The sequence below is a fragment of the Suricata suricatta genome, chromosome 5 (assembly GCF_006229205.1).
Source record: "Suricata suricatta isolate VVHF042 chromosome 5, meerkat_22Aug2017_6uvM2_HiC, whole genome shotgun sequence".
NCBI classification, from domain to species: domain Eukaryota; kingdom Metazoa; phylum Chordata; class Mammalia; order Carnivora; family Herpestidae; genus Suricata; species Suricata suricatta.
In genome coordinates, this window is record NC_043704.1 from 4,354,518 (window position 1) to 4,378,196 (window position 23,679).

The following is a 23,679-nucleotide window of genomic DNA, read 5'->3' on the forward strand; positions in this document are numbered from 1 at the left end:
GCCGCCCCTCACCGCTCCGCCCCGCTGGCCACCCCTCACCGCTCTTCCCGTTCCTCTCCCCCCCGGCAGATTGGGATGAGTGTGCAGACAGCCTGGGGCATGACTGCTCCCCCGCTGCCCAGTGCATCAACGTCGAGGGCTCCTATACCTGCCAGTGCCGGACGGCCAGGGACGCCAACCCCTCCCGCGCGGGCCGGGCCTGTGAGGGTGCGCCCCCCAACCAGCTTGGGGCCACGCCCCCTCCCCGGGGGTGCCTGATATACCACGTCCTTTCTAATATCCGCTGGCCGGTGTCCCACATTCTTCCCGTATTCATGTCACGCCCAGCTGGCTGATGACAGTGACTAGCACCAAGCCCCACACCGAGCCCAGATCCAGAGAAATCGCCCCATTTTCCCACAGGCCCGATGGGCGCAAGAACCAAGCCCTGCACTCATGTCCTGGCTGCGGGGCCACTCAGGTGGAGCTCCCCCCTTGGTGCCTCAGAGCCTCATTTGTCAGACAGAGCAGCCCTGCGTCACCCCCGGAAAGCACATGGGGGGCTGTGGACGGGGGAGGGGGAGGCCGCTAAACACTCATAATTCCATAATCTCCGACTAGATGGCCCATGTCCCCACTTGGGGCCCAGCTGGAAGGCGCTCACTTGTGGGTGGCATCTGGGACCAGATGTCTGTTCTGACAGTGGCTGTGTCTCGGCAGGCGACGTGGTGGGCCCCACGGGAGTGCGGCTGGCTCCAGTGACCGGCGTCACGGCCCCCGCCACCAGCACAGGGGACCCCGCCTGGTGGACCAGCCCTGGGCTCCCGTGGGCCACGTCTGCGGCAGGTCAGGCCCAGAGCCTGGGGCCCCCACCCAGGCGAGGGGGCAGCAGCCTGGTCGGGAAGGACGAGAACAGCACAGGGCCAGGTGTGGAGGAGGGGGCGGCCAGCGCTGCCCCGGGCCTGGTGACAGAACAGGGGGCGGCCAGCGCAGCTCCTGGGACAACCCGCAGCTCCCCTGCTGGGCCTGCAAATGACTCCCTGGGTGCCCCTGGACGGTTATCGAGAAACCCCAGCACGGAGCTGCCCCTCGGGCCCGGTCCTACCCAGGGCCCCGCAGACCACGTCGCCTGGCACACCGGCCCCCCGACTTGGGACACGGCACCGGCAGCTCTGGACCCCACAGGGCCACAGGCCTTGGACCCTGGACCCTCCAGCTCCCCGGACCTGGCCTCAGCCCCCACCCCCAAGTCTCCGACGCCTCCGGCCTGTGGTAAGTGCCTGAGGCCTGAGCACGCCGGGAAAGGCGGGAGCTCCGGCTGGCCAAGCTCCCAACACATTGAGTCAAAGCCCTTTGAGAAGCACTCGGGGGCTGGCTCATGGGAGGTGGGGCAGGGCCAATGGGGTGCAGCCCCGCCCTGTCCCCGGCAGCGGCAGCTTCTGGTCTTGTTAGGACAGGAACCTGGTCCCAGGCCTGCTCCTCCCTGTGCCCAGACCTCCGTGTCACCCACGGCCCGTGCCCACTGGCCAGAGCAGGACGTGGAGCACAGGGGGTGTGAGTTGCATTATACCCTGCGGCACAGCTCCCAGCAGGGTCGGACGCCCCAGTGTTTGTGTGCCTCCCCCCAGCAGTGCGGTACCCCCAAACCCGGTGCAGCTCTGAGCCCAACACGCCCACTTACACCACACAGAGCACTTAGCCAGTGCCAAGGTCCTGGGATAGCGCGGCAGGAGACAGGCTGCGGCCCGTGCAGGAAAGGGGCCAGGCCGCGGTCTCTCTGGAGACGGAGGAGATCTCTGTGAGCTCCCTGGGCAGGCCCGGCCCTGGGCTGCATCCAAACCGAACTGTTAGATGGAGCCCCACGGATGGATGGGTCTCCTCCACTCAGGGGTGCAGGCTCCTCGACTTCTGAGCCTTAGTAAGCCAGCACTGCGGGGGAGGGAGCCGGCGTCACCTGTCAGAACGCTCTGCCGCCAGCAGTGCCAGCCTCTGCTGGCCCCTCTGTGAGTCCACTCAGGGGTAGAGGGGTAGCCCCTCCGGAGAAGCCACCCTGAGTCTGCCCAAGAGGCTTTTGGGAAGACCAGGGGCCTCGGTGGCAGAGAGAAAGACAAAGCTGAAGGGAGTGAGGCAGCTGTCCCAGGGAGCCCGGGCTCAGGCCGGCCGTCGGGGCCCTTGCACCAGGTGCTCTGCCTGCAGGAGGGGGCTCCGCAGGACTTCCCTGTCTGGTGTCCCTGAGGCTCTCCCTCTCCTGTCCCCTAGCAGTGTGCTTGATTTTAGCCTGTGGCGAGGCCTCTCCGTCCTCTCTCCTTGGCACATTGGAGTGATTTCAATCTTCTGTGTTTACACCCATTTCCCAGTTCCCATGACCATCGAACGGGTCACGGTGTCCAACGTGACCAGCACCAGCTTTCACATGGCGTGGGTGGCGGTGCCCGCCCCGCACCCCACCTTCCAGCTCATCCTGATCTCCCCGCGGAGCCCCGCGGTGCGCCTGGACACCCGGAACGCAAGCCTGACGCTGTCGGGCCTGGAGCCTGGCGTCCTGCACCTGGTGGAGATAGCGGCCCACGCATGTGGGAGCGGAGGCGCCAGGGCCCGCCTCAAGGTCAGGACAGGTAGGAAGTGGGTTTCAGAAATGCCGGCCGGAGGTCATTCGCAAAGGGAGGGGAAACGTGAGAAAGATGTTTAGTGGGTCGAGGTTCGGAAGCGCTGGGTCGTTGGGGAGCGGCTGGGTCTCTGCCCGCCACCCCCCATCAGCCTCGGAAAGCCTGGCTGGGCGCACGGGGCTGGGCCTCGGAGGTCAGCGGAGGGAGGGGAAGCGGCTCCGCTCGGGGGGGGGGGGCATGGCAGGCCGCACGGAGGGCTCGGGACTCTGGTCCTCAGCAGGTCCATGGCAGGAAAATGCACGTGGCGTTGCCGGTTGCCGGGCCGAGGGTTGTGCACGGGCTCTGATGTTTTCACTCTCAGGGGACGTGCACTTGGCTTCTAGGGAGGACGGGCGGAGGGTGGGACATTTCACCCGGTGCTTGTGATGTTAGTGTTCAGATAAATCATGTTTCTCCTCCTTCGCACCCAATGTTTTCCTGAGCGTCTAACTTGCCCGAACGGCCGAGGGCCGGCCAGACGCTGCAGAGCGCCCTCAGGTCTCGGGCGGCCGTCCAAGGGCTGACGGACGTGTTCCCCAAGGTGGGGTGCGCAGCCTGTGGGGGTGTCAGTAAGAAGAGTGCAGAGAACCTCCAGAAGGTTCTCTCCCTGTGCCCGGGCTGTGTGCGGCATTCTGGGGCAGGCCGGGTCGTATCTGTACGTGCCAGGCACTGTCAGCCTCAACCCGATGTTCCTCCTGGCCGACAGGAAAGTGGCATTAGGTTAGACGTGACCTAACACATTACCTGTTATCACCACTCAGGACGTGTTTGTTCTCTGTCCCTCAGCGGCCCAGAAACTCAGAGGGAACGTCAGAATAGCCAATGTCCGGTACGTGGAGTCCTTCCGGAACGCAAGCAGCAGGGAGTATCAGGACTTCCTGGAGCTGTTCTTTAGGGTGGTGAGTTGGTGAAATCATCTCTGTTTCCTTCTGGGATGCGCAGGAGGGAGGTGGGCGGGATCCCAATTCCAGGGGAGAGGGACCTAGACTTGCAGGCGCCTGGGACCCTCATTCCTGAAGGAAGGTGGGCTTCTGGCTCCGGCGTGGTGCCTGGTGGCCCAGGAGTGGCTGGGGTCACCTTGTCTTCTGCTTCGTCCTTGCTACGCCGGGGTGGGGGAGAGGGAGAGAGCACAGGGGAGGGGCAGAGAGAGAGGGAGGGACTCCCAAGCTGACAGCACAGAGCCCAACGTGGGGCACGAGCCCACGACCCTGGGAGCATGACCTGAGCTGAAATCAAGAGTCGGACACCGAGGCAGCCAGCCAGGCGCCCCGCAGGGAAAAGTAACAAGCTGAGGTCTATGTCACAGATCCTAAAGCGCACCCTTTAAAAGTGCCTAGTGCAGTGGTTTAGATTATTTGTGGAATTTACAGCCGTCATCACGGTCTAGTTTCAGAACATCTCCATCACCCCCAAAAGAAGCCCCTCTCTCGTTCTCGGTGACTCTCCACACCCCCCTCCCCACATCCCTGCGTCCACTACTGTGCTCTCCGTCCCTGGGGGTTTGCCTGCGCAGGCATCTCACATGCACGGAATCATGTGACACGTGACCTCTTGTGTCTGGCTTCTCTCTCTGAGCGCCTCTTTGGGGGTCAGCTGCAGCTCGCGGCTCTTTCCGGCCCGACAACACTCCCCCAGATGGAGAGCCCATGTTTCGGTCTCTGATCCACATTGGGTTGGGTCCACTCTCTGGCCAATGTGAATAATGCCGCTGTGATTTTTCCTGATCTTTCCGATGCTGCCTCTGGTCCCATTGACATCCCCAGAGACGGTGTATTTGCCAGGATTTAGTCTCCGTGTTCCCTCTGCCGGAGGCTAGAGCCCCGTGGACGGGAAGAGGATTCGCGGTCTCGGGGTCCTGTTTGCACAGCGGGCGCCTCGTCCCGTCAGCTGTTCCTGACCCTGGGCTTTGACAGAGCAGCGCCGCCTCCAGACGGAGCATGCTAACCCAACAGCACCGTGAACCAGCTCTGTTCTCTGGCCTGGAGACTGGGTCTCCGCGCCCCCAGGAAGGCACACTGGGACTCCTGGGGAGCTGGGTTCTGCCCGATTTGTCCTGGGGTCCCCGGCTCCCGGCCCAGTGGGAGGGTTCGAGAGCCGTTGATGGCTCGATTCACTTCCATCTTCCTCAGGCTCTGGGATAGTCACACGTGGCACTGAGCCAGTCCACGGGGCCCAGGGGCCTGGGGTTCTGCTTTGACGCTGGTCAGAAATGCATCCCAAAGTGACGTGAAACTGAGCCTGTGGCAGATCCCTCTCTGGACGTCCCAGAGAGAGGGAGAGAGAGAGGGAGGAGAGTCAGCCATTCCCGTGGTAACGACGGTGCCCAGGTGACAGCAGGGTGACCGCACACTTGTCACATGGGCTGTCCCAATGCTGGGACATGAGCCCATGTCCTGAGCCACCTGGCAGGCTCCGCATGAAGCCGAGCCCCAGAAGTGCACTTTCCCAAGAAGGCCCGCATCCTACAGACCGTTTATAATTGTTATTAGGCCCTGTGCCTCCCTGGGCGTTTGGGCTGCGGGGGGCTGGGATGGAACGCTGCAGCCCGTGGTGTAGGGGTCCATCCGTCATGGCAGTATCAACAGTAGAAGGATTGTTCTAGAAAACACGGTGGGAGAGCGGGGTCCCCTCGCACGACCTTGTCCAGCCTGCACCCTCCATGGCTCTGGTGAGGGGAGCGGATTCTAAATGCTGTCGTGAGCCCCCTGTGAGGGATGTGCCCCCAGGGTGGGGCTTGTGCATCTTGTCCACACTGGCCGGCAGATGCGCTCGGGGGGGAGCAGGGCTCCTCTTGGGGCCTCAGGACCCACAGGCACAGGTGTGGGCTTGGGACACGGCTCAGTCCACTGGACCGGGCCCAGAACTGACCTCTGTCTTGCGGGCCAGAGTCCCCAGGAGGCGCCCCGTGGGGACAGGCACCTGCTGCCGGCGAGCGGGCGGCCCTTGTCACGTGCGGTTTCCGTAAAGGTGCAGGACGCCTTGCCGGCCGCCATGCTCCAGCACGTGGACGCGGGCGGGGTCCGGATGGAGGTGACCGGCATCGCCAACGGCAGCGTCGTGGTGGAGTTTAACCTGCTCGTCATCGCCAACGTGGATGTCCGAGAGGTGTCCGCCGCATTCCTCGTCGCCTTCCGGAACGCCTCCCTGCTGGAGGTGGTGGGCGACGGCACCTTCATACAGGGTAGGTGGAGGCCGGGCCCCCCAGAGGCTCGCCATGTTCCGGAAGAGAGGCGGGGAGGGCCTGGCACAGGGACCTCTTCGGGGCCCCCGCAGGAGGTGAAAGTATGGGACGCACAGGGCCCTCGTCCGTCTTATTGCTGCTGGGTCGTTTCTCTGAAGACTTAAAGCCCAAGCAGACTGGGGTGAAGCCACGCACACGCCCGGGGACACTGCTCCCTTCCGTGGGCTGCGTCCCGCCCGGGGCCTCCTCTGCCACCCACGTCCCTGGGCCGGGGGCAGACGTGTCCCTCTCTGCAGCCACACTGCCTCCCACGGACAGTTTCCAAGGAGAACCGGGTAAAACTAATTGAAAAGAAAAGCAGGGAGAAAAGGCAATTTAGATTCTCTTCTCTAAATCGTATCAGTCGGCCTGAGCTGTCGTAACCAAATACGGGGTTGGAGACGCTTAAACAACATAAGCGTCTGTCTTCACGGATCTGGAGGCGGGGCATCCAGGGTAGATTTTCGGGGGGCCTGACGTGGGGATGGCCACCTTCTGGCTCTGACCTCCCACGGCCTTTCCCTGACACCTGCGGGGTGGGGGTGCCTGGTGCCTCTTTTTAGAGCAAAGCCAGTGGGCTGAGAGCATTCTGTGCAGACGCTGTTTGGGGGTGCGCCTGGGCCGGGGCCGGGGGCCGGGACCCCCCTTCTCCAGCAGTCCCAGCATATGACCTGACACCAGTCCTTGTCCCCATCCTGCCCGAGAAGTGGGTGCCACCCTGTCCCCAAACCCCAGAACCGTCTCCTTACGTTGTCACTCCATGATTTCCAGCTGACGTCCCCCCCCAGGCGCATGTGACGGCCGGCACGAAGCACCCTCCCCCCCGCCGCCCGCAAGCCCCAGGCGTGACAGTGTCCGTGTTTCTGATGTCATGCAGATTACGATGAGTGTGATAGCCAGGAGCATGACTGTGAGCCGGGCGCGTCCTGTCGCAACACCCTGGGCTCCTTCACCTGCAGCTGCACGGAAGGTGCCCCCCACTTCCCCGTGGAGTTTTCTGGAAGGCCCTGTGAAGGTGAGAGTCTTATAAGCCCTTTTCCTGAGATACTGTTGGGTAATCTGTTCTTGGAAGGATCTTCATTTGCCCAGTGTTTCCTTTCCCAACGAGGTCAGCAAGCGTCGTGCCCTGGGCGGATTTTCTAACATGTGTGTCTGTGTGCACGTGCACGCATGTGCACACATATGTGTCCCTTCACGTCCTCCACGCGTCCTGGCCTCACGTCTCTGTGTGCCCGAGATGGGAAACGTCTTCATTACAGCGAGGCCCGCTGCACAGCCTGAGCCCCCAGCAGCGGAAGTGTCTCTCCTCAGCCTCCTCCCGCTCAGGACTTTTCCCATTAAATGGGGGCTCAGAGGGGCGCCTGGGGCTCAGTTGGTTAAGCATCCGACTTCGGCTCAGGTCATGATCTCACAGTTCGTGGGTTCAAGCCCCTCATCGGGGTCTGTGCTGACAGCTCAGAGCCTGAGCTGCTTCCGATTCTGGGTCTCCCTCTGCCTCTGCCCATCCCCTGCTCACACTCTGTCTCTCTGTCTGTCAATAATAAGTAAACATTAAAAATAATAAGTAAATGGGGGCTCAGAGGATCCGGCGTTGACGCTGAGGTGACTGCTGCCAGCCATGGATCTGTGGTCAAGTGGTGCAAGACAGACGTTTATACAAGGGAACACATGTCACTGGGAACATGGAACGTGCTTCTGCTGGAGGTAGAAGTCAGGGGCTCCCAGGGACTAAGTTGTTGCAGCCCCATGAGTGGGGTCAGGGAGGGCTTCCTGGAGGAGGAGTCTTAGAGGCGGTCTTCTTGAGACCAGGACAGCCAGGACAGCACTGGGCAGCGGGGTGTGCTGGGCCAGTGCCCGGTGAGCACACAGCTCCTCATGGTGCGCTTGGTCCAGGCACACAGTTTGGATGAGCTGCTGTGCAGGCACCTGTGGGAGATGGTGGAGAGGGCGGGACGGCGCTGCCAAGAAGTGGCTGAGGCCAGCCGAGAAGGCACGAGGCCACAAGCAGGCGCTGGGCTGCCTCTTGGGGCTCAGGCAGCTCGGTGAGGGAGCAGAGCAGTGGGTGAGCCCCACTCGAGATAAGGGAAGGGAGGTGCCAGGGCGCGGGGTGGGGAGGGAGCCCCCAGAGAACCCTGGGTATCTTTGCAGACATCATCCAATGGACATCTCTAGGGAAAAGTGCTCCATTTTTCAGTGGAAGTGGAAATCATGCTTGGGGGGAAGCAGGAAGCAGAAGCTAGGGGCCCGGGATCCTGAGAGCAAGCACCATAGAGAGGGGGCAGCTGGTCACAGCAAGTCCGTAGGCTGGGCCTGCACCCGGCGTCAGCCTGAGAGAGTCTGGGAGGCAGCGGGCAGCTGGTCCCCTGGCCCACGGGATCCCCCGCCGGGCCAGGTCAGACCGTGCTGTTGGGCTGCTGGCGGGAATGCGCCACAGCGGCCCGTAAGTGGCCGTGGCCAGGACGTGTGGTCCAGGCAGGCGCTGCTGTCCCTGTCTGCCCCTCCGTGCGGGTCTCATAGGCCAGGCTCAGGTGGCTGTTCCTGAACACAGACCCACCCTTGGTTTTGCCTCCTTGTGCCCTGCAGGTGACTCTCCTGGAAACACAACCTGGGCTCCCGGCCCCACTCTGGCTGCAGGCCCTGACCAGGTCCCCACTCCAGTAGAGAGCGGGGCTACCTCTGTGCCGGGTGCCAGCCCGGGGCCTCAGGGCCTGCCCCCGCGGCTGCACCTGACCCAGGCGGTCAGGGTGCTCTGCGACATCGAGAAGGTGGCCATCGCCATCCAGAGGCGCTTCCTGCAGCAGGAGTCCATCCCCGAGTCCTCCCTGTACCTGGGACATCCATCCTGTAATGTGAGCGAACACAACAGCACGCACGTGCTCCTGGTGGCCGGCTGGAGCGAGTGTGGAACCGTCGTGCAAAGCGTAAGGGCGAGGGGCGGGGGCAGGCTCCGGAGGCACACAGGGCAGGGCCGGGGGCTGGGGGTGGGGGACAGGGCATCAAGGATCAGGAGCACCACAGGGGGAGGGGCCAGGGAAGACTGCACCCCGAGGTCTCTGACTCTAAGTGAGGGACCCAAGAAAGGAGGACAGGATAGACCAGACTGTGCCCTAGAATCAGGAGGGAGTTGGCGGCTCTCCCCTGTGAGATTCTGGTGCAAAGGGCCTGGGGTGGGCTTCAGGGTTTAAAGAAAACGCCCAGTGATTCTGAAACATAGCAGATGGAGAGCCGTGTGAGAGGAAAAAGGTAGGAGAGCTAAGTGTGTTAATCTATGTCCAGGTGTGCCCACATGTGAGAATGTGCGTGCGTGCATGTGTGGGTGAGCGTGTGCAATTGTGAATGTGTGTGTATGTGCCTGTGTGTAAGTGTGTGCCTGAGTGTGCACGCTGGGCGGGCGGGCTGGTGTGATCAGAATGACCCAGCCAGAGGGAGTCTGGTCCTACCAGGATTTGTCTTTATCTCAGTCCTTTTTTAAAAATGTTTTAATTTATTTTTGAGAAAGAGAGAGAGACAGGGAGACACAGATTTGGAAGCAGGCTCCAGGCTCTGAGCTGTCAGCACAGGGCCCGATGTGGGGCCTCGACTTGAGAACTGTGAGATCATGACCTGGGCAGAGGTCGGTCATTTACCCGACTGAGCCCCCCGCCCCCCGCCCCCTGCAGTCTTTGACAGGCTGCAGGGCCCTCCCTCTGCTGGCACCGGACGGGGCCCTGTGAGAAGGTGCGACTGCCCTGCTGGAGGCCCTCTGGGCCCATGTGAGCCCCTCTGCTCTGCAGCACCCCTCAGTTTAACCAGTGGGACCAGGAGGTTGAGCAAGGTCAATGGGGCAGTCAAGGTCAAGGTCACCCTGCCTGGAGGCACCTGGAGGGCTGTGCTGGGGCTGCAGGGTCATCGTGGACACGTGGGGGCCAGGTGCTGGAGCTGCGGTCCATGTACACATGGCTGTGTGAGAGCCCAGGCAGAGAAGTGCCCCTACACAGTGAGCCCTCTCTGGAGGGTGATTCCGCCCTCTCTGGGCATCCTCAGACCCCCTCTGGGGTGAAGGAGCATCCAGGGCACTCCGGTGACCACGGAGCCTCTGTCAGCCCCCCTCTAGCCCTACAGCAGCTCAACCCAAACATAGTGGGGCGGGGAGTTGGGGGGCTTTGCTTCTCAAGGACCCCGGAGAGTTGGGGAGGTGCACCGCACCGAGAAGGGGGAGCAGCTCCTCGGCGGCCTCGGTTCGGAGCCCCAGTCTGTGCGCATAGGCTGGAGGGGGGAAGGGCAGAGCTGCCCTGAAGATCTTGGGTCCAGGTTAGCGCGCTGCAGGCTTGCAGAACGGGAAGGAACGATGCTAAATGTAAACGGTCAGCGCAGCCCTGTGGGCTGTGGGGGCGGAGTCTCCTGCGGTGGGCGGGGCCCCAGGGGCGAGTTTGTGCGCAGGCTTCACTTTTCTGAGCTGGACCCGCGCTTGCTGTAGAAGCCATTCAGGAGGGCTCAGGGCCCGTTCAGCGCACAGGGGAATTCATCTCTAGTAATCATCCCAACCCTGGCAGCCACAGAAGTTCTTGATGTTTTTTGATGTCTCTCCAAAACCAAAATTTCCTCGAGGATTTACTTTTACAAATACAATGCAGTAGGTACAGTTAGCAAGTTCTGCCTCCATTCTTTGGGTAAGCAGCCTAAGACTTCAAGATTCTTCTTTAAAATTTTTTTTAATGTTTATTTTGAGAGAGAGAGAGAGAGAGAGAGAGAGAGAGAGAGAGAGAGAGAGAGAGAGACAGCATGAGCAGGGGAGGGGCAGAGAGAGAGGGAGACACAGAATCCGAAGCAGCTCCAGGCTGCGAGCTGTCAGCACAGAGCCCGACACGGGGCTCGAACCCATGAACGGTGAGATCGGGACCTGAGCCGAAGTGGAAGGTTAACCGATTGAGCCCTCAGGCGCCCCACGAAGTTTAAACTTTATTGAACTCCTGGGTTTTTGGAAGAAGCTGAATTTGAGGCCTCCCTGCCACGTTTGATGTGCTGTATACAGATCGTGCAGAGAAGGCCCTGAGGAGACGCAAACTTACGCCCCAGAAGATTCAGCAGCATCTGGAATCATCTTCACGAACACCTTCCAAAGTCCTCCTGGAGGCAGCAGGGGGCTGTCCAGGTTGTCTGCGGCACTTTTCAAAGTGATTCTTTTTTTTCTTTTTTAAAGTGTATTTATTTATTTTGAGGCACAGAGAGAGTACAGGGGAGGGACACAAAGAGAGAGAATCCCAAGCAGGCTTCATACCGTCAATGCAGAGCCCAATGCAGGGCTTGAACCCACGAACTGAGAGATCATGACCTGACTGAGCCACCCAGATGCCCCACACAAGGATTTTTAATGGCTCCGAGCGTATGCCACCGTGTGTGCCTGGAGCACGGCCGTCACCGACTTTATGACAATGCAAACAAGTCCCAGGGCCTCTAAGCACGCAGGTGAGTTCTCCAAAATACAGAGACAGAGATACGAGCGAACACAGGGACCAGTATTAACTAAAAGTGCTTCAGTGCTTCCATTTTGGATACTTAAATCGAGAACCGAGGCAAATTTGTTCTCAGAAGCGGAAGCATCACTAGTCATGAATTCCAAGAATTAATGTTTTCAATAATTCTAATGTCACTATTTATATAAAAACCTAGAGAGACCAGCAGTTTCCAGTAGCTTCCTGTATAAGCTAATGTCCCTTTGCTGTGGTCAGCTTACCAGCGTCTGCCCCCCTCTGTTTCACACGCACGCAAGGGAAACACACGTGCTGTGATGTCTTATATTAAACTGACAAGAACAGAAACTTCGCTTGATCTTAGCCAAAAGGCCGAGAAGCGATCTGTGATGTCTTATAAAGCAGCAGGAAAGAAGTCGATGTAGGGGCTAAAGAAGCAAAAGGACATTCAAAACATCTTCCCGCAGTGACCGTCAGTCCAGGGCCATTTGAAAGCAGTCACTTCCCCTCACGCTCCTACAAGCCCACTCCTATGGCCCTCTGGCGCCAGGGTCTGGTTGGCCACTGGATTCCGTGTCTCCGTTGGATTCATGGGTCCCAGTCCTACTGCTAGGCTCTGAATTTCTAATTTTCGGCCAATGCTGCCTGGCAGCCTTACCGTGGCCCGATGCCCTGGTGTGCAGCTCACAGGGGCTCTACCCGGTTGCCTCCACCAAGTCCCGGAGCTCCTGGCTGGGTGGATGTGTGTCCCTGTGGGCACTCATCAACACGTCCCCATCAGCTTAATTTCCAGCTGCACCCTTTGCTTCCCCCGCATGCGTGGTCTGGCTCGTCTATTTCACACAGATTCCCTGTCTCTTGGCTACTTCTAAACTGCTGAGGTCTGTGACTGTAGCAGAAGCCGGGGGACACCCGCCCCTCACCATCAGCCACGAATAACCCACAGCTGACCTTGGCTGGCCCTGTGCTAGTGACAATGTAGGGGTGTCTGTGAGGGGCTGCCGATCTTGGAAAGCCACCGCCGTGCCCTTCGAACTCCAAGCCACGGGCCAGCAAAGCCTTGGGAACAAATGTAGCTTGGTGTTCTGTCATACAAAGGCTTGCCTGGGCTTCAGTACCACAGTGGTGGTTTTCACAGAAATGCCTGTCCGCCTCAGCTTCTCCAGCTCTGTTTCGGGCTCTGGAAAAATCCTGGGACTCTGGTGCACCGGGGAAGGCGCGTCTGCATGCCCTGGCGCACTGCTGTCGGGAGGTCTGTCCTGCTAAACTTCTGCACCGCAAGCAACTGGTCTTCACGCCAGCTTTTGTCTATGGGCTTCCCTTCCTGTGCACGGATGGGGCTCAGCGTTTTCCCGGGGGGCTCAGGTGGAGCGCCTGCTCACACCCCCGGGGTCCCCACCACGGTGACGTTCACTGTCTGGAGATTGTCCTCTGGCCCTTGGGCTCCTGGTCATCCCCCCACCCCGTCCCCCGGACGATGGCACCCCGAGAGAATGCTTGTGGTTTCGCGCAGACTTGAACCAACTGATTTTAGCTCTGTTCCTTCAGGAAGCACACTGTGCCCTCAATTTCAGGAATGCACTTGGGGGTAACTTGGGGGAGGAATCTGATCTATTATTTGGGGTATCCGCTGACCCGGCTTGTCTCTTGTTCTCTTCCAGTGAGGAAAATGGGTGTAGGACGCAGGCTAAATGGGGGGTCGGGACATCATGCTATCTTTGATGTTAGGAAAAGATTTTTTTCTTGTTTCGGGGCAAGATTTAGAGAAGACCTACCCCTCCCCCAGCTCCCCAGAGACACAGTCTGCAGTGGTGTTGGGGGGCCCGCTGGGGTCCGGGGGCGCACTGACTCCTAGCTTGTGTTCAGAACATGACGAGTACAGTGGTGAGGACCACTCTGAGGAATGACCTGTCCCCCGAGGGTGTCATCCACCACCTACAGATCCTGAGTCCCATCCGCTGCGCCTTCCAGAACGACCTCCTCACGTCGTCGGGCTACACCCCGGAGTGGGGGTGAGTGGAGACCTCTCCCCGCCACCCCAGCCCACTGTCCCCTCCAGCACCTTCACTTTGGGCCTCTTTAGGGTTTCAATCACGTGAGGACCCTTTTGTGAGACAGGACATAGAAATGGACAGTGGCCAGGGCTTGGTTTGCGACTCCCAGCTCCCCTAAGATTTGTCACCGCTTCCAACTTAGGACCAGCCAGAGAAAGCCAGATGTGGACCCTGGCCAATCCCACAGGACACCCCGGTTCCAGTGAGCCTGCCCGTGGCTTCCCCATCCCGTGCCTCCATTGGGGCGGCCTGGGGCCTGCCTTTCCCCCTTCTGGGGATGCCCCTCCCCTGTCTGTCCTTGAGTCACCTCCAAACTCAAGTCAGGGGCGCCCCATCCCTCCAGCCAGCTCAGAATCGATAGGCTTCCCTTGCCTATTCTCATCCGGGTGGTCTTCCTCTATTTCCCCCTTCTTTGGAGTTGCTCTCTGGGGAGCAATGGGAAGTGGGGGGGTCACAGAAGGACGCCTCCTGAAGCCACTCGCTGTTACAGGGTCTATACCATCATCGAGGACCTCCATGGCGCTGGCAATTTTGTCACCGAAATGCAGCTGTTCATTGGGGACTCCCCTATACCTCGAAATTACAGTGTGTCTGCCAGCGATGATGTCAAGATCAAAGTGGGGCTCTATACGCAGAGAAACAACCTCAAGGTGGTCCTGACCGAGTGCTGGGCCACGCCTTCCAGCAACGCCAGGGACCCTGTCATGTTCGGCTTCATCAACAACAGGCAGGTGTCGGGTGCAGCCGCCTCCCAGGCGCGCACGGGTACAGGAGCCGGGTCCAGGGGGATGGAGGGCGGTGGTCCTCCCCTCCCGCGGGCGAAGCGTGGACACAGTGCGGGCGGACGGTCAGGGGGTGCTTCCGGGAAGTTCCCCTGGGACCGGGATGGGAGGCCGGCTCCTAACTAATGAGCCACGGTTCCTTCCTTGCCAGCTGCCCCGTTCCCAACACGCACACGAACGTGATCGAGAATGGGGACTCCAGCAGGGCCCAGTTTAAGCTGAAAATCTTCTCCTTCATCAACAACTCCATCGTGTACCTGCACTGCAGACTTCGCGTCTGCATGGACTCCCCTGCAGCCACGTGCAAGATAGTAGGTGTTTCACTTCCCTGACCTTGTGTCTGGTTGCTCTAAGGACGGCCACTCTGTGATCTGAGTCCCAGGCTTTGGGCAGTTCTGGGGCCCGACCTCTGGGAGCAGGCTCTGCTCAAGGTGTGAAATGAGGGACAGATGGTGGGCAGCCCATGGACCGAGGACCCTGCCGTTGGCTGGCTGAGCTACATCCTTCCGGTGGTGTAGCCCCTGTGGGCCGTCCATCCATCCCATTCCATCCCATTCCTGGCCGTGATGCTGTGGTGCTTCTCCTCCAGGTGCCTTTAATCCGTATTCAGAAGCAAAAGCTTTAATTCAATATTATTTTTAGTAGCATTGAGGGAACACTACTGAATCCCAGGCACTGTGATTTTTAATAAGAGGGTCTTTTTTAAATTTTCATGTGCACGAACTTGAGATCATGAATAATTTTACATTCTCATTTCCGTAGACCTTTCTTTGAATGTGAAATATGCTTTGCAGTCCTGAGATTTGAGAGCTCTCTGTCCCCCACAGACGAGGATGTGAGCTGACTGCCACGTGCGGTCTGCACCCCAGGACAGGGTAGCGAGCTCTGCGGGCCTTGGGCTCAGGGGCTGTGTTTGCTCATGGTCTCTGGGGGATGGGCTTGCTTCTGCACTTCTCACAGAGCCCCTCCCCCACCCCACTCCCCAATGAGCAGCCTCCGAACCACCACAGGACGTGCGTGGGAGAGGAAACCCAACACACTGATTTTGTTGATGTCACTTTTCCTCACACAGTAGATCTTCCAGAAAAAAAAGGGTCGAAAGGGACACAGACCCCTGGACGACTGCCAGCTCGGTCTGTGCGTGACCCTGCACCAGGCTCCAGGAGCCCCTCCGAAATACTAAGGGTATTAATAGCCACAACCACCTCTGTGAGGAGCTGCTGGTTCTCAGATTCCTGATAACGCGGCCTTCTGCTTCCTCTCCCAGCCCTCCAAGGAGAGGCGTTGGCTGCTGTCCCATGGCTGCAGCTGTAACTGAGGCGTCAGGAATGCCTCGTCTCCCAGCCTGGAGCTGGTGAGTCCAGGATCAGCCAGCGGGCAGGGCTGGCTCCCCGCGAGGTCGTGGTGGAGAGTCATTCCAGGCTCTCTCCTTGGCGCACAGACCTGGCTTCTCCCTGTGTGCTCACATCTTCCCTCTGTGCGTGTCTGTGTCTGCGTCCAACATCCCCTTTCCATAAGGACACGGTCATGGTGGACTTGGTACCCACCCTAATGACCTCACCTCATCTTCATCTGCAAAAAGACCCTATTTCCAAATAAGGTCACGTCAGAGGCGCTGGGGGCTAGGGCGCCAATGTCTTCTAGAGTGGCAGAATGCAGCCCATAGCAGGTGTATTCTAAGAAGGTTTTACCGTGTCCCTGAACCTTCGTGCAAGGCAGAGGCATTGAAAGGAGCAAGTGGCTGCAGCCAGCGGAGAACGGCAAGGTGACTCGGAGCCGACAGAGGGCCTGAGGGGCCGCGGGGCCGTGGCTTGGAGACAGTGCAGCGGGCTGTCCTCTTGAACCTTGATGCCTCCTGTCACACTGTGGTCCAGGCGGTGTCACACTGTGGTCCAGGAGGTCCAGGCCCCCAGTCCCCTCCCCATCTGAGCTCACCCACCTGCAACGTGCCGCCTCTAGCCAAATAAAATGTGCGGTTCAGAGTACCACTCCGGCAGTCAAGACACGTCTCAGATCTCATTAGTTCTGCTCCACTAACTTGAAGTTTTTTTCTTCCAAAACAACAGAACTGCAATGATGTTCGGTCCCCGAGAAGCAGTGAAGCATTTGAGACACACCAGATGTCCTGGGGACCCCTCATCCGGTCTGAAGGTTAGTTGGTGACTTGGTTGAGACAGTCATGAGTCCCGGCCCCCCAGCACGTGAGCCACAATGGTGCTCCGGGAACCCCGGCTCCCAGGGTGCTCCGCGGACTCGGAATAGTGGATGCACCAGCCGCTGCTCTCTGGGAGCCAATGATCCAGGCCGAGTTGGGTCCATCACCCGCAGAGTGTGGTCAGGGGCCGTGGGCCAGGGACCCCTGTGCAGAAGAAAGGGCTGGGGCTCCGGGAAGTCAGCGCACGCTTAGATAGAGTGGTGTTTTGAACCATGTAACACAAAAGCCGTAAAGTTTCCTGATGTTGGATAAACACACTGAATGGGTTGTTGGGCAGCAGGGCTTGGCTAAATTAGAAGATGAAAAAAAAAAAGCATTGCTTTCTCTCTTGGAATAAAACTTCCATGAGCCAATTACTCCATGGCCTCTCAACGGCTGCCATACTTTTCCAGGAAAACATTTTATTTCCTTTGAGATTGGTTACATTGTTTTTTCAAAAAAATTGGTGGGGGGAAACTGGATGCTTTGGGTGTGAAGACAGAAATTGCTAGCTGTCCCCTAATACCTGTTCTCTCCCTAACAGTGAGAGAACCCCCACTCTGTTTTTAGCTAGCGTGTGGCTGGCTGCTGGAATGAAAACTGTAAGTCCCCGCCAGTGGCTGAGTAAGTTCTATAGTAAGTTCTGGCCAATGAGGTGACGTGGAGGTCAAGTGACAACTCCCCAGGGCTCGTGCCCACTGTTTCCCCTTTCTTCTTCATCCCCCTTCTCAGACCGCAGGGGAGGGCCCTGGGGACCGGACATTTCCAAGGACACCTTAGAGCAAGTGAGCCAGGCCTCCGACCTCCAAGTTTTGTGCCAGAAATAAACTCCCGTGTTCTTTGTCGCTGCTGTTTGACTTTTCCCCTCTTTTACGGCTAAATGTCATCCAGTCATTGTTCCTTTTTTGTTGTTTTTCTCCCTACTTTGATGGCCCTCCTTGCCTCTCCATATTTTCTTGCACAAGAACTTCTGGGTTTGGGACGCTGGGTGGGAGCCAGGGTCTGAACGCTGATCAGGGCTTAGGGAGGAAGAGGAGGGAACAAGAGAAGGGCCCGTGATTCCCACTTGTTGGTTCTCATCCAAGGTACTTGTGAAGTGCAGGAGAGCCCGGTCTGGGGGCACGACCCAGGCCCACTCGGGGTTTCTGGAGCTGGGCGCCCCCCTGGTGTCTGCACCGGTCATCGGGCACTGCGGAGCCCGCTCCGCACCACGTGCTTTTCCTATCCTCTTCATTTTCTTAAACTGCCGAGGAGAACTGGCTGACCAGGGGCCCTAAGACGAAAGACAGAACATGTGAATTGCATTCTCATTTATAGAAATGGAACTTGTATTTATTCACAGATATTATAGATAACGTCAAAACGACGGGAGCGGAAGGAGCACTGGGCTTGCAGTTAGGAGACCTGAGTTTGAATGTGGACTCTCCTGCTTCTAGTGGTGTGGTTTTGGGAAAATTCCCGAGTCTTCTGGATCCTATCCATCCTTCCATCCTTCCATCTATCCATCTCCATCCATCCATCCATCTATCCATCCATCCATCCATCCATCCATCCGTCCATCCATCCATCCATCATTCCTCCATTTATCTATCCATCTACCCACACATTCATCCACCTACCCATCCACCCACAGCCCCTCCATCCACTCATCCATCCATCCATCCATCCATCCATCCATCTCCCAATCCACTCATCCATCCACCCACCATCCATCCACCCACCCACCCCCTTATGCGTTACTCCATCTATGGGGCAGGCACACACACCCCTACTATTGTCCAGCACTCTCCATTTTCTCTGCAACGTGGGTATACTGCATTGTGCCTCATTTCCCTCATCTGTAAAATGGAACAGTACTGACTTCTACTTCATAGAATGCCTCGTCCATAGAGCTTACTGGATAAGTGCTAGTGGTTGTCATTTGTAACCGGTAGAGCACCACACTAACAGCCATTGCGGAAAACACCAAATATAATGAAGGTGTAAATTGTCAGCCTCAAAAACAAGGATTATAATTATTCCTCCGGTTCGTCATTCTTTCTCATTGTGTTATTAGCCCTTGTGTGCTCCGTAACCGGGTCGTACAGACATACAGAGAAGTTGTTTAGAAACACAGATTCTCCTGGTTGGGGGAATCGTTACATTTTAATTGTGTATGTGAACAAAAATATTGTTGGGTACTGAGGGGTGGATAGACTGGCAGACAAATCTTTTCAGGGTTGCCCCCCTCCCACCCTGCGTCCACACTCTGCCCACGCACTGTACACCCATGCTTTGCCTCCTACCCCCGCCGTGCACCCATGCCCTGCCCCCACACTGTGCACCCGAGCTCTGCCCCCTACCCCCCATGTGCACCCGTGCTCTGCCCCCTACCCCCCACGTGCACCCATGCCCTGCCCCCACACTGTGCACCCGCGCTCTGCCCCCTACCCCCCACGTGCACCCATGCCCTGCCCCCACACTGTGCACCCGCGCTCTTCCTCCCTGTATTAGTTTTCCGGGGCTGGTGCCACAGGACACTAAGTGCCACAAACTGCACAGCTCATGGTTCGGGAGGCCAGAAATTCAAGATCAAGGTGTCATCTGCTCCGGGCCCGCTAGGGCAGTGGGGGAGAATTTATCCCAGGCTCTCCCAGCTTCTGGCATTTGTTGGCTCTCCTCGGCTGGCAGGGTCTCATCCCCGGATCCCTGCCTCCGTCCTCACGTGGGGCTTCCCCGTGCCTCTGTCTTCATGAGGCCGTCCTACAAGGCCACGGGTCATATTGGATCAGGGGCCTCTCCCGCTTCGGCGTGACTGCATCGGAACCTCCCCGATGACGTCGGCAATGACCATCACGGTCTGTGGTAGTGGGGTCAGGACCTCAACATATCTCTCCAGAGGACACACATCACACTGCGCATCGGTGATATTGAGGAAGAATCCATGGGCGTCGCTCCTGAAGGTGTGCTGCCAACAAATCCTCTATTAGCGGCACGATATTCTAATTTCCTCTGGGAACCCTTCCATGGCCATTTGCTTTGCTAGATCACTCATTATTTCTCGCTTGCTAGAGTGTCTTTGTACAAAGAGAGAAAGCTTAGGTGATGTCTGTCAGATGCTCAAATGTTCCAGAAGGATCTGGAATCATCATGGAGGCTGCTCCGCAGTAAGGAGGGGGGTCCCTACATGTGCTTAGAAGTTCTCCATCACTCTCCCACAGCAGGGGCTGTGTCCCCGTCAGCAAGGCACTGATCGCTTAGTGTCTTCCAAAAAGGACTGTGTGTGTGGGTGGTTACCCCGAGTGACCGTGGCAGCGCTCCTGCTCGTGACGTGCGCTGCTCAGGCTATCCTGACCGAGGACCAGGGTTCTATTAGAAGATTGGCAGGTGGTCCAACTGTGGGCCCCACATGCAGCTCACGCTACGTGACCGGTCTCTCCGGGCAGGCTGACACCCCCGTGATGGCGAGGGTCGCGTTACAGCGTGCACACTCTCCATTTCGTGTGGGCTGGAAGCCACTGCGGGGCCACAGTAACCAGCAGGCCGTGCTGGCCTGTGGACCCCACCCAGAGCGGATCTGGGTCGGGGGGTCAGGTCAGAGTGCTCGGCTGCAGGTCACGGGAACCTGGGAAGCAGGCAGCGGGGTCTGCCCTGGGCTCCCCTGAGGAGCGGGGTCTACCTCTTCTGTCGTCCTGCCCCAGCATCCTGTGTGGTCCCTGCTCACACTCACACCCTGGCCCCGCACGGAAGGAGCCAGGCGCCCACTCTGGCGCCCACAGAGGCTGGATCTAGGGGCCAGCCCTGCAGCTGTTGGGGAAGCTGGCTGTCCAGCGTCTGGGTGCATCTCCAGCACAGGTCCCCAGGATCCTCGCCCAGCGCACTCCTCCTCTGGAGGAGAGGACTGCCTCTGTTCCAGGCGGCCAGGAGGGGATCCCCGGTGCCACTGTGGGGCCCCTTTACTGGCAGCACACACCCGTGCTATGCCTGGAGATTCGGAGTAACATCTACCTCGGCAACCACGCAGGACACAGGATCTCGGGTGCCCTGGTCACCCAGGTGGACACCCCCAATGTAGAGGGATGGGACAGAGGTGAACACGGCATGTGGGTCACACCCACTCTTGCTGTGATCCATGCACCCCGACTTCCTCATGGGAGTGAGCAGGTCTCTCCCCTGGGGGCGGGGGCAGCTGGTGGCCTTCTTTCTCTGATTTTCTCCTGTACCAATTAGGGGTCCCTCCCGGTCCCCTTCTCTTAGAACCTGCCACCAGTCTGCTTTCTGCCTCTGGTTTTGCCCCTTCTGGATAGTTCTATAAACAGGCTCATGCTGTGCGCACGGTCCCTTGTGACTTTCCTCTTTCTCTAGGCATGAGATTTTGAGGTTCCTTTATGTTGTAGCATGCACTGGGACTTGGTTCCTTTCTATGGCCACACAATATTCCGTCATGTGCATGGACCACATTTTGTTTATCTGTTCTTGTTTATTTGTTCATCCTTTTTTAAAATTAATTTTTGAGAGAGAGACAGAGCAGAAGAAGGGAGGGGCAGAGAGAGAGGGAGACACAGAATCAGAAGCAGGCTCCAGGCTCCAAGCTGTCAGCACAGAGCCCGACGCAGGGCTCGAACTCATGAGGCTTGAGTTCATGACCGGAGCCAAGGTTGGACGCTTAGCCAACTGAGCCACCCAGTCGCCCCTATCCATTTAGCCTTTGAGGAACCCTTGGGTTGTGTTTACACTTGGGTTGTTGTGAATGGTGCTGTGAGCATGGATGTCTAAGTGTTTGAGTCTCGATTTCCAAATTTTTGAGTCTGTGCTTTCCTGTGTTCTTATTGACCCGTGGGGTCTGGGGAAGCCCATGCCTCCCTGTGCAGCGCCCAGTTGTGTCTCCACCTGTGGCACCCAGCCGGGCTCTCAGCCTCCCCCTTGGGGCCGGGTGCTCCCCAGCTGGCATGGGATCAGAACACTGGCTGGGCTGAGCCCTCCCGCTGATGCGCTGTGTCTCAGGCTTGGTACACCTGCTTCATCCCCTTTGGGAAGCCACCCGCACATGCGCAGTGCGGAGCCTCACCCCTCGGTGCTCCAGGTCAATCAAATCCAGACAATTATGTCTCCGAGTGGCGGACGCCGTGGAGAGCTCGCTGCATCGCCGTTCCGTCCTCGGGGCCTCTGTTCCGCCATCACAACGGGGGGTGCAGGGCCCCCTGAGACGCACCCCTCCCGGCCCGGCAGACCTCACTGCTGTATCTGTCTCGTCCCCCGCAGGTGAGCATCGCGGTGCGGCGGCGGGCCTGGGCGCCGGTTACCTGGTCCTCATCGCGGTGGCCGTCTGTGCCGTGGTGGCCGGGGCGGCTGCGCTCGTCCTGGTGCACTACCGGAGAATGACGGGCAAGTACCGCTTCCGGGCGGGGCCCGACGACTTCAGCTACCGGGTGTTCTACGAGGAGGCGGTGCCCGCTGGCCCCAAGGTGGGTGAGCGGCCCGCGCCTCCCGTGCGCGTGTCCGTGCGCGTGTCCCACGTTCGCAGCTGGCGGAGCCCACACAGCCTGTGCGGGGGGCTGCGGGGAGCGCTGCGGGGCGGGTGTCATGTTCCTCGGCCTTGGTGGAAGGCCACAGAAGGAGGGGAAATGGACCATCATTGTTCAAGGTCAGGTTCTGTTGATTTGCTCAATAGCAGGCCTCGCAGAGCCCGGGGATGTGAGCCAGCCCGGGTGCCCCTCTGATGCCAGCCCTGCCCCCCCCCCCCCCCCCTTCTGGCGGCCCCAGTAGAGGCCCCGAGCCCCTGGTGCCTTGGTTTCCTTGTTTTTCCTCCTTTGTAGCAGGGCTGCGTGGGGGCAGGCCGCCTGCACAGAGGGTGCAGCCTGGTGAGGAAGCGCAGACCCGGGCTGCATCAGGCCCCGGTGCTGAGTCAGCCCCGACGTCACTCTGTCATGTCTCTGCAACCGGGCCCTCAGCACGAACCAGGCACATGTGTGACGTGACAGGCACACGTCTCTGCCTTGCTCTGTCCTTTCCGTGATTTTGAGGACCTGCGCTCCTGAGCGTAGAGTCGCTCTGCTGAGCCGTCAGGGTCACAGAGTGCGTGGACTCCCCTCTGGGCCGGAACACCGCTCAGCTGAGCACGGACAAGTGCTCCTTTCGGCGGAGGCAGGGCTGCGGTGGGGAGTGCCCAGGACCGTCCCTCCTCTAAAGGCTTCCAGGTTAAAAAGGAAAAGATCACAGGCCTCGCTCGGCAGCTGTCTGTCACTGCTGCCTCCAAACACTGTTGGACCCTGTGTGGTGGCAGAAGTGACAGTGGTGGGAGATAGGCCTCGGCCCTGGGGCTGCACCAAGGTGTCCTGGGTACTGCCCTTCACCTGTGCCCCTCATCCATGCCTCCTCTCCTCCCCTCACCTGCACCCTCTCCTCCACCCCTCACCCCCACCCCTCACCTTCACCCCTCCCCTCCCCCCTCACCTGCATCCCTCACCCCCACCCCTCACTGGCATACCCTCCCTGCGCCCAGTCCCCTGCGTGTTCTTGGCCTCTCCCTGCGAGGGAACCACCTCCCCCGACAGGAGCGCAGGGCCCGGGAGGCCGCCCCGAACAAGGATTTCCGTGCTGTCACCTCACACCTCCCAGCAGGGGACATTTACGTCTCGCTCTCTCCCTGTCCTCACAAACCCCGTCACGGGGGAAGGTCCCACTCGGCAGGAATTTCCAGCAGGGAAAATGGCAAATTCCCCCGCAGCACTGACGTCCCCAGGGCCACCCCGAGTCGCCGGTGCTGGGGGACGTCCCACGGGGAGTCTCGGCTCCCCTGAGCCCGGCCTCAGCCCTGCCTCCGCGCTGGCCTCCCTGCGGGGCGCAGCGGGCACTGTGTGGCTTGGGGCGGCCACGCCAGCCCTTCCTCGCTGACCCCCCACCTGCTGGCTGGCCGGAAGGATGCGCTTGTCTCCTGTCTGTCAGTGCTGGGGGCCCCGACCCCCCTTCCCAGGGCAGAGAGCCTTCCCCTCAAAGTCGGCGGGTTTTCTGTCTGCACAGTCCCCAGAGCTGTGTCCTCCCCACGCCCTTAGCAACCCCGTACATTATTGGTCTCTTTCTCTCCCCTCCCACGGCGGCTCTTGGGCAAGGAACTTGCTTCTTACTGCTCTTAGCAAATACCCAGGAGTGCCGGGCATGCAGGTGCTTCAGACCCTTTCTGAACACTGTAAACACGTTAACTCACTCAGGCTCCCAGCGACCGTGTGAGGCTGTGTTCTTACCACTTTTACAGATGGGGGCCTGGGGCAGGTGGAGGAGTGTCCCGGGAATGTGACTAGGGAGGGACAGAGCTGGGATTCGGGTCTGGGGTCCGTGCTTTTAACTGCTGAGCTCCAGTGACTTAGACTAGTATGCAC

General features: G+C 59.3%; 1 protein-coding gene and 1 pseudogene across 1 annotated transcript in view; one reads left to right on the forward strand and one right to left on the reverse strand.

Moving 5' to 3' along the window:
- Positions 1 to 23,679, forward strand: part of UMODL1 (uromodulin like 1) — a 69,661-nt gene that overhangs the window by 39,908 nt on the left and 6,074 nt on the right. Inside the window, exons 16-27 of the mRNA XM_029940620.1 lie at positions 70 to 207; positions 700 to 1,251; positions 2,337 to 2,594; positions 3,411 to 3,523; positions 5,592 to 5,805; positions 6,722 to 6,859; positions 8,428 to 8,765; positions 13,161 to 13,306; positions 13,839 to 14,075; positions 14,282 to 14,441; positions 16,197 to 16,281; positions 21,566 to 21,768. Coding sequence (XP_029796480.1) covers positions 70 to 207; positions 700 to 1,251; positions 2,337 to 2,594; positions 3,411 to 3,523; positions 5,592 to 5,805; positions 6,722 to 6,859; positions 8,428 to 8,765; positions 13,161 to 13,306; positions 13,839 to 14,075; positions 14,282 to 14,441; positions 16,197 to 16,281; positions 21,566 to 21,768 — 2,582 coding nt within the window. The remainder of the gene's footprint in view (positions 1 to 69; positions 208 to 699; positions 1,252 to 2,336; positions 2,595 to 3,410; positions 3,524 to 5,591; positions 5,806 to 6,721; positions 6,860 to 8,427; positions 8,766 to 13,160; positions 13,307 to 13,838; positions 14,076 to 14,281; positions 14,442 to 16,196; positions 16,282 to 21,565; positions 21,769 to 23,679) is intronic.
- LOC115292977 lies at positions 11,591 to 11,678 on the reverse strand (annotated as a pseudogene).